Source organism: Aplidium turbinatum, chromosome 6 (genome assembly GCF_918807975.1).
Source record: "Aplidium turbinatum chromosome 6, kaAplTurb1.1, whole genome shotgun sequence".
In the NCBI taxonomy this organism is placed as follows: Eukaryota; Metazoa; Chordata; class Ascidiacea; order Aplousobranchia; family Polyclinidae; genus Aplidium; species Aplidium turbinatum.
The window spans coordinates 32,241,931-32,252,220 of NC_137477.1; the positions used below are offsets into that span (position 1 = coordinate 32,241,931).

General features: G+C 38.1%; 1 protein-coding gene across 1 annotated transcript; it reads right to left on the reverse strand.

The window, feature by feature from the left end:
• Nucleotides 1-5,798: 5,798 nt before the first annotated feature.
• LOC145772592 (zinc finger BED domain-containing protein 5-like) lies at nt 5,799-9,943 on the reverse strand. Its single transcript, XM_082584453.1, has 3 exons — nt 9,627-9,943; nt 6,577-6,766; nt 5,799-6,152 (listed from the first exon to the last, which is right to left on the reverse strand). Exons 1-3 carry the CDS (start codon nt 9,941-9,943, stop codon nt 5,799-5,801), a joined length of 861 nt encoding a protein of 286 aa, XP_082440579.1.
• Between the last annotated feature and the right edge of the window lie 347 nt (nt 9,944-10,290).

A 10,290-nucleotide genomic window follows, 5' to 3' on the forward strand; every position in this document is an offset into this window, starting at 1 on the left:
ACACCAGATGGAATTTATAGAAAGAACATGATTGAGAAAAGTAATCAAAATGTTACCATTTGCACTTTGAACAAGATCGATGCTAAACAGTACATGCAAAATTGTAATTGCCAGTTCTACTTCCAATGTAATGTTCTTCCTTGAAACATCTTGAAAACCAGTGGATCGAGTCAAATATCGTAGAATTGGCAAGCTTAATTTGTATACAAAGTCTTCAATTTTTGATAAACACTTTTGAAGAGTATTTTTACAGTCGTCTTTAGTATTCAGCAAATATACCAAACAGTTGTGAAACAACTGAACATGGGACCTGTATTTATCATTATATGTATTCAGTGAGCAAATTGCATCACATAACAAACAAGATATTGAGGAAATTAATTGAGGATGTCCTTCACTGACACAATTTCCAATTAATTGTGTTAATCTTTCATTTGATGTTGTGATATTTTCATCAAATGAAATATCAGAAGATAACAGCCGCTCAAAAAATGATTCAACAAATTCAAGTATACTCTTTCTGCAAAATTTCAAAGTAGTATCCGACAACACAGATGTCTTTGTGCATAGTGATATCAACTGGCAAGCTGGTGTTAAGTCGAGACGACTTGACTGTAGGTAAAAATTCAACAAGTCAGTGAAAGTGTTTTTGATCAGCTCATTTAAATTGTCATTGAACTCTTCTTGTGAGTGTCTTGTTTTGAAAGATTGTATGAAACCATTTAATTGACACACCGTAGTTATTATCTGATCATGGTTTGCGTTCCAACTTTCTTCATTTTTACATGCTGCTAATACATTAAGACATAATTTTTCAACATAGTTCTCAAAAAGAAAATTGTCATCAATGCATAGAAATTCCAAAAAGTTACTTAACTCCATTATCTAAAGCTGCAAATACAAAGTACCGTACCAGTATATACTGCTTTAATTTAATAAAGAATTAAAAAATTTCAAACTTAAGTAGGATCAGGATCTTAGTGGTCATTAGTGTTATTGCGTTGCCTCTTGGAATTAAACAGCATTTAAAGATCAAGACCTCTTCATGGAACAACTTCTTATGTATAATATATGTATATATAGGATATTTTTTAAAGTGCAGGCCAAGTGTTGGAAAAAGGCTAGTAAGGGTAGCTTGCCCAATGCCCACTGCCATACCATGCATCCCATTTGGTGCCTCATGATGGAGCACACAAGAACAACTTGGTCAGCAGCTTGTTTCACTGCACTGCATTCCCAGCTTGCTGGTGGAGCCAAACCCCACTTATGAATACCATAATACAGGCCTGGATATACTTCATATACGTTCGAAAAGGGGTTTTCGGCTGTGACATTGATGCTTTTAAAGCAAAGAAATCGCTTGCTAGTTCATAAATGGGGTGATCTTCGACACTATCTTACAAAGATGTCACCAAACATTTCAAAACTTTGTAAAAGTTGCCAAACCCATCCATCCCGATAGCTCAATTGGTTAGCGCGTCACTTCTAGAACAAAGAAGCTTCAAGATCAAGCGGTGCTGGTTCGACTTTCGGGGTGTGCGTTTGAGCAACGCACGTTAAGGACCGCTCTCCACTCAGCAGCATCTAATGCAGTGGTTCGCTAGGCTGGCCCCTTTTTGGGTGATTTTTGAAATTGATTAGGCCTGGGTGTTAAATTTTTGTTTTGACCCAAAAAAATGAGATTCCCAAATTTTTTTTGGATTTGAACCATGTCTAGACCCTGCTCCGGTCCGTCTCGCCAGTTGACGAAATTTAAAACAGCTGTAACTTTTACAATATTCATGTTAATAATGTCATGTAAGTACTCATTTTCATTGGTTTTTCATGAAGAACAAGAATCTAAAGGTTTTTGATACATATGGCATGATTTACAAAATCTTGATTTTTTATAATTATTTGAAAAATTACTGTTATTACGCTTATTAGCCTAATTTTGCATAGCAATGTCTGAAGCAACTGTCTTTGTGTTTACTGTATTTATTCTCTTGATTTCAGCATAGTATTGTAAGGTTTGTCAAATTTTTAATATGGATGAGAGAAAAAGAAGACAAATTGCAAAAGATCCGCTTGATATTGGTACGTACCAGCCCATGAGTCAGTCAATGCTTCCGCTTAAGCTAGATGTCCTGAGGCATTATCTGTATCTGCGAAATATTAAGTACACAAATGATGTAGGACAAACTGTGCTCTACAATGAAGTTTATGACTGCATTTGTAAAATCTACACAGCTGCATCGTAAAATCTAAAATCTACATCAGCTCATTTTTTTCTTCAGCAGTGCCCCAGAAATATTTCCATCATTCATCATCATGCACATTTGATAAAGATATTTTGCATCTGTTGACAAACTATTTTCGACTTCTTTGCTTAGCAACGGAAATTCTGCAAGCTTGAGAGGATCAAACTTCTGGCAAGGCTGCTGCCATACATCTGTTGCTGCCAGCTGACCAATTGGTCCAGAAAAGCTACTTGGGCCTGTTGTTGAACCATCAAGTTTTTCAAACAGCTTGCGTAGTGGCAGTTCACAATGATGCAACATGCATACTACTCGTTGACATGGTCTTGCCAGCCTTTGTTCAATGCATGCCATTGAACCCCCTTTCCACCCAGTGTTGCAGCTTGTTCCGTCACAGCCTAACACACAGATATCCCCAGCATCAACTTCCAATGATTCCAAGTAGTCCAAGATGCTATCAGCTACACATTTACCTGTTGAGAAAAGTGTCATTGTTAGAAATATCCATCCAAGAACAGAAGCAGTCTTTCGTAGGTTACTTTAGTTCACTTTGTATCATGTGTACTAGTTATGCTTTATATGGTTATCCAGCTCCTTTAGTTCAACAGATAATATAAAATCATATGCATTACATACCAGTCCCATTTTCAGGGCTGCAAAATCCCAGATAAGTTTTGTCAGGCTGTGAAACAACAGAGTAGTGGGCTTCTTTTTGTGTTGATGATGATGAAGGCAATGTGCTCTCTTTCACAACCGTTTTAGCATCCAGGCGCCCATCGTAATAAAGACCTGTTTGATATATGGAGTGTTAAATAGCTGTTAATTTTGTTACTATAGCTCAAAATCTCATTCACAAAGTTAAAAACTAGCTTATCACCATACCAAACATACCATATACAGCATTTTGTCTCATTTCACTTATCTTTTGTCTCCGTGCTTTTTCCCTCTGACCACAAACTTTCTTTCTCGTTACCACTGCTTGGTAACCAATGTCTTGGTTATAAGCAGTTAAAATTTTGGCTACCTGCTCTTCACCAACATTGATCTGCGCTGCAACAACAGCTGTATTTTGCAGTGATTGTGTGAAGTATGAAGAGCTAGAAGCTGACTGGTGTTCCTGACAAGTTTCTTCTTCCCATAGTTCGGAGCTACTTGCACTGCTCTTTTCAGATTCGCTTCCTTGACAAAAGCTGCTCTCTTCGTGGCATTCCAACATTGATGGTTCCGGTTGAAGACTGGTCAGCTGGAGTTGATTTCTGAGTTTATGCTGATATTTAGCAATTTGTTGTTTGTCAACAGAGAAGGAATTCATCATTTTCCTGTCAGTGCAATGGTCATTGTAAAATTCTCTCTCTGGTATTGGTACATCAGTTGTACTTGTAAGAACAGAGAAAATCAAACTTAGATGATCTGTGAAGTCAAGAATTCGTTTGGGATTCTTTTATTAACTTCCTTCCTCATTTTTTCTAGTTCTTGCATTTCGGCTATTATTCTGGTCTTACTTTTTGTTACTGGAATGGATGCAGCTGCGTAGATTTTACAAATGCAGTCATAAACTTCATTGTAGAGCACAGTTTGTCCTACATCATTTGTGTACTTAATATTTCGCAGATACAGATAATGCCTCAGGACATCTAGCTTAAGCGGAAGCATTGACTGACTCATGGGTTGGTACGTACCAATATCAAGCGGATCTTTTGCAATTTGTCTTCTTTTTCTCTCATCCATATTAAAAATTTGACAAACCTTACAATACTATGCTGAAATCAAGAGAATAAATACAGTAAACACAAAGGCAGTTGCTTCAGACATTGCTATGCAAAATGAGGCTAATAAGCGTAATAACAGTAATTTTTCAAATAATTATAAAAAATCAAGATTTTGTAAATCATGCCATCATCATCATCCTAATCCATCGTCGGTTTGTTCCCCACTAGTGGGGGTGGCCGATTGTTTCCGCGCAGCAATTGTCTTAATCCCTTTTCTCCATTTCACCCTGTCCCTTGCATCTTCCTCCTTCAGTCCGACTTTTTTAAACTCATCCTTCACTTGTTGTTTCCACGTTCTTCTTGGACGACCGCGTTTCCTCTTCCCATCCACCTTTAGATCTAGTGCCTTTCTAAGAAAACCTCCTTCCTCCCTCCTTATCACATGTCCATACCATCTTACTCCATTTGCCCTTGCCAGTTGGTCTATGGTCTCTCTCATCTCTAGCATATCCAACAATTCTTCAGTCCTTTTTTCCCTTCTCGTTTTCACCCCACACATTGCTCTCATCATTGACCGTTCCGTTCTTCTCAGGATTGCCAGTTCACTCTCTCTCAATACCCATGTCTCGCTACCATATAGCATTGCAGGCCGCACACAGCTCCGATATACTTTTCCTTTCATCCTTAGTGAAAATTTTCTGCCATGCAACATTTCCCCACATTCCCTGAACTTTGCCCAGCCCAATCTTGCCCTTGTTGTCACCGCTGCTTCACATCCACCACTTCCATTTATCCGATCACCCAGATAACAGAAGTCTGTCACTGTTTCGATGCCATGGAAGAACTCATCATCATGGCCTTCCACTTCATTCCTTCCTTTACTGCATTTCCCACAAACAAAACACTTCGCCAATCTTGTTGCGGCTCTCTTGACATTAGCACATCTTGCATGTACCCACTTTCCACATTCCTTGCATTGCATTGAATTTCTCATCACTCTCTTGCCACATATTCCACAGGGATCTACTTTGCTCTCAACAACTGTTCCTTCTGCTCCACTCACCATCACGTTTGTTTTTTCAAGATTCACCTTCATACCCTTGGTTTCAAATGCTTCTTTCCATTTCTCAAACTTTCTCTCCATTCCCTCCATACTATTACTTGTCAAGACCAGGTCGCCTGCATACAAAATTTCACTCAATAAGCCCTCCCTCACTCCTTCAGTTACAACGTCAACCACAATAGCAAATATCAGAGGTGACAAAACTGATCCCTGGTGTACACCAACCTTCACAGAAAACTCGTTTGAATAATTTGATCCAACTCTCACTTTTGTTCTTGCATCCTCATACATAGACATCACAGCTCTCACTAATACCTCCGGTATACCTCTTTTCCTCATTGCCCATTCCATCACTTTCCATATGTATCAAAAACCTTTAGATTCTTGTTCTCCATGAAAAACCAATGAAAATGAGTACTTACATGACATTATTAACATGAATATTGTAAAAGTTACAGCTGTTTTAAATTTCGTCAACTGGCGAGACGGACCGGGGCCCGGGGCAGGGTCTAGACATGGTTCAAATCCAAAAAAATTTTGGGAATCTCATTTTTTTGGGTCAAAACAAAAATTTAACACCCAGGCCTAATCAATTTCCAAAATCACCCAAAAAGGGGCCAGCCTAGTGGTTCGCAACCTGTTTGACCCACGGACTATTCTCAAGCTCGCCTATATATCCGCGGACTCAAGCTATATATTAACAAAAAATAGGTTTTTTGATTTCTATCCAAAAGAGTTTAATCTGGTATCAACGAAAAAAGCAAGCACTGTTTTTCACTCAACACACACTCAATGAGAGCCTTGTCCTTGAACTTGCTTGTCAAGTTTATCGAATTCCGGAATTATGGTTGTCAGTGCACATCTGATGTCATCTTCCGGTTGAAGTCTATTGCGATACTTCGTTTTGATCATCGCCAGAATTGAAAAGCCAGATTCACACAGGTATGTGGTTGGAAATGGCAAAAGAGCTGTTGCAGCTTGCTTGCAAAGATCTGAAAGACTAGGCTCCATCGACTGCACATTTGCCCAAAATTGAGTCAAAGAAGCCTTTTTAAACTTGTCTTTCCACATCTGTCGGCTTTGCAATTCAAGCAACTGTTCAGCAATGCAGTCCATATCTGAATGAAGTTCTAGCGCTGACACCTGAAAAGGATTCCCAATCCAATTAAAGATCCTGCAATAATCGTTGGAAGGAATATAACGATCCAATTCAGAAAGAAATGTGTTGAGGTGCTCAAAAAAAATGGGAAAAACGACGCCCAAATTGATATCTTTCTCTTCCACAAATAAGTTCAATCCTGGAAAAGCAGCTAACCTCCCACTTTTCATTCGATGCATCCACAGCTTAATTTACGTTTGAATGCATCAATACTTTCCAAAACATCAAAAAATAGTTTCTCTTTTCCTTGCATAGAACTATTCAGTTGGTTTACATGGCTGAAAACATCGGCCAAAAATAGCAACTTCGCAATCCATTCATCATCACGAAAGCGATCAGCAAGTTCATGATTTTGCTCTTTTAAAAAAGATGGGTTTCCTCTTTAAGAGTAGCCACTCTCTCAAGCACCTTTCCTTGTGACAACCAATGAACAGTTGAATGGAACAGAAGCCCACTGAGTTCCGCTCCCATTTCGTCACACAAAGCACGAAATAAGCGAGTGTTCAAAGGACGAGATTTAATATAATTTACCACAGATACAACCTCTTTGAAAACTATGGCAAGATTTTCTTGTATTTCTTTTGTTGCCAAATTTTCTCTGTGGAGAAGACAATGAACAACCGAAATGTTATTGTTTTTCTTTTTGACAAAACTCATGAAGCCTTTCTTACTTCCCATCATGGCTGGAGCACCATCAGCACTGGCGCCGACTTACGGGGTTATGGGGTGGCCACGCCACCCCGTAACCGCTGTAGCGTGGTGGTAATGTAGCCACCCCGTTTAGGCTACATTACTTACTGCAAATAAAGGTAATTTGAACGGACGTTTAAATCTTTTTTTGATCATTTGTTTTCGCTTCAAGTCAACATGAAGCAAGAGGTGAACCAATACAGCATTGCGAAGAAAATGATTGTTTTGTCACAAGCATGATACTCGCGTAACACCAAGCAAGCTACGTGAAGATTACGCAACACGTGGCTACGAATTTTTCCTTGTTGTTGTTGCGATCGTTTTATTTGTTATTTGTCATAAGTCATTGTTACATTTGTTAGGTTTACAATGGGATTTATTAATCAATAAAATACGATCTTTCTATTGCCTCCCTCAAAAATCTTTTTTGAAAATTTTTAAACTGCTTATAATATCGCTATAAATTATGCCAGCTATAAAAAAATTGTAAATAAAATTATCTCGATGATTGATAGCTCCACCGCCTAAATGAATATCTATTTTCAAATTTCATTAAAAAAATGCAATTTTCAAAACTTTTGAAAATTTTCGAAAAGCAGCTCCCAGTGTAAATGCTTTTCTTGACCAGTATGAGGTCATACTAGATTGGCTTGACACGGCATCGAAAGAAGATGGCATGGATGCTGTCACTCGAAACAATGCCACTAGCCATGTTCCATGCACAATTGCACATGGACAGCATCCATGCCATCCATGGATAATTTGGACGTTTACTTTTTCTTGCGTGTCCTGCAAAAGCTTTTGCTTATTTTAAGCCCTGTACAATGTACATATCACTGTTCAGAAACGTGGGATCAATGTCGGAAAGGTACGTGAATTACTGGAAGCCGTATCATCAACGGTTTCTTGGAATGCAGCAACATAAAGTGAGGCATCTGCGTTGTTTGAAGCATGTAAAAAATCAGCTGATGATATGGGTTTGCAGTTGCCATCTTTGCCGCGTGGCCGTACTGCAATATCTTTCGATGACCAGCAACAGCAACCGTTTTTTTTTCTACCGTAGATGCTTACTACCAAAGCATTTATTTAGACGTATTTAAACAGTGTTCTTCTTCACTTTTGTCACGTTATTCACAGCAGGACATGAAAACGATAATGACATGGAAACAGTTCTGCTTTCCAAGGATCAAGCATCGGAAAAGAACAGAGCTGCTTTTGAAAATGTCGCTGCCACATATAAAGATGACATAAACCCAACGCTTCTGCGTCTGGAATTGCAACAGCTGGAAAGTTTTCAACAGCAAAAACAGATTTTTGTTTCAACTATGTCGCAACTGCTTGATCTATTTGCAAGCAATGAAACAATTTCATTAATGCTTCCAAACGTGGTCTGCATTGTGAAAATATACTTATCGTCAGGGTTGGAAAAAATCATGATTTTTTTAAAAAAATCAAAAAAATCGGATTTTTTTGATTTAAATCAGATTTTTTTGATTTTTTTTATATAAAAAAGCGTCGAGTCTACTTGGGGGAAGAGATCATTTTAGTAAGATAGCAGAATTATTTTTAACCCCTTGATTGATTGAAAGGCTTTGCTTTGCAAGTGTTTAATCATTTTTATTATCATATTGTAGGCTAGCCTGTCTATTGCACATATTTTTAAGTAGGTGTGATATGTTGCTTTATACTAAATCATAATGTGCATATCGAGATTGAGGTACGTCTCAGACTGTCATCTCACTACACTAAGATCTTTCCTTACGTTTGAGCACGCATCACTTTGCTTTTTTGCTCAACTGATGCATAGCCTACAGCCAGACTTTTTGCAAAGAAAGTTTAACTGTGTAATATAATTATGTTACCGACGTACCATACCAAAACAATAAAAGTTCAGATGACACAAAAATTGCAGTTTATTTTGCATTGAAAAGTTTGTACATAAATACAAGCTCGCCAGCTTTTGCAGTACCCAATGGATTTCGAACTTCTGATTGAACCAGACCAACAGTGGAAAAAACTCGCTTAAAAACTATGTTTAGTGAACAACACTGTTTGTGAACTGCCAAGTAAACTAAGTTGCCTTTCAAAACATGCATAGCCTATAGCCTTACGTATTAAAATATAACTTTTGTATTACAGAGAAGCAGTGAAACGTTTGTTGATGTTATTTATTTTTATTTTAGCAAATAAAAAATCATTTGATTTTTTTAATTGATTTTTTTGATTTTTATTGTTTGATTTAAATCATGATTTAAATCAATGATTTAAATCATTTGATTTAAATCAACCAACCCTGCTTATCGTTGCCTTCCACCACCTGCGAGGCGGAGCGATCGTTTAGTGCACTTAGGCACATAAAAACCTCCTTGCCATCTACCATGACGCAACAGAGATTGAACCACGTCCTAATTTTAAATGTTTATCAAGCTGAAGCTTCACGGTTACAAGTTGACGATTAACAATTGGATTGACAGAGCTGCTGTTCGCAAAAATACTTTTGCCAAATGTTAAGTGTCAGAGCAGCAACGTAACAATAAAATTCACGACATACCTCCTGTGCTTTGTTTTAAAGTTGCTTTGTAAATTATCGAGCTACAAGTCAGGTGTGAAAAGACAATAGGATCTACGAAACACGCTTAGTAAAAATCAAACAAAAACATGCAGTTTGAAAGTTTTTAGGTTGCCATATTGTGCTATCCGCCACCCCATGCAAAAATAAAAGTCGGCGCCTATGACCATCAGCACAAACAGACACGCAATTAGACCACTCAAGCTGATGTTCTTCAAAGAAGTAATCCACTTTCTTGAATATTTCTTCTCCTGTGGTATTTTTAGCAAGTGGACGGCAAAACAGAAACTGCTCAACGAAATCATTTGTGTCAAAATATCGCACAAACACCATGAGCTGTGCATCACTTCCGATATCGGTTGTCTCATCCAGTTGCAAACTAAATCTTTCACAGCATCTTATGGCAGCGATTGTTTGTTGCAGAACATTTCTTGAGAGTTCTTCGATACGCCGCTTCATGGTGTCGTTTGACAAAGGAACAATTTCCAGTTTGTTAGCAACAGCATCACCACACATTATCCTGGCCATTTCAACAGATGCTGGTTTAATCAAATTTTCTCCAGCTGTGTGAGGTGCTTTTGCACAAGCGATTTTCCATGCAACCGCAAAAGAAGCACGCACTGCATGACTGTGAGAATATACTATTCCTCCCCAAGGAGTTGGGCGATCAATGCGACTTCTTCACCTGATGCTCTTTTTCTTTAAATATAATACTTCAAGAGATTTGTTAATAAAATTTTCATGGTTTGATTTTAGGTGCAGACGAAGTTTCGTGTCCTTTAAAGAGCTGTGAGCTAAGACTGTTAAGCACAACACACACTGCGGCCATTCACCTCAATCGAAGTAAATCCAAGCTTCAAGTA

What these genes read in the sequence shown, in the direction of transcription:
- LOC145772592 (XM_082584453.1), bottom strand. Translation starts at nt 9,943, where the DNA reads ATGTGTGGTGATGCTGTTGCTAACAAACTGGAAATTGTTCCTTTGTCA. An exon ending in TTTGAAGAACATCAGCTTGA is followed by an intron (nt 6,767 to 9,626) that starts GTGGTCTAATTG and finishes TCTTCTCCACAG; the next exon opens with AGAAAATTTGGCAACAAAAG. An exon ending in ATTGGTTGTCACAAGGAAAG is followed by an intron (nt 6,153 to 6,576) that starts GTGCTTGAGAGA and finishes AATCCTTTTCAG; the next exon opens with GTGTCAGCGCTAGAACTTCA.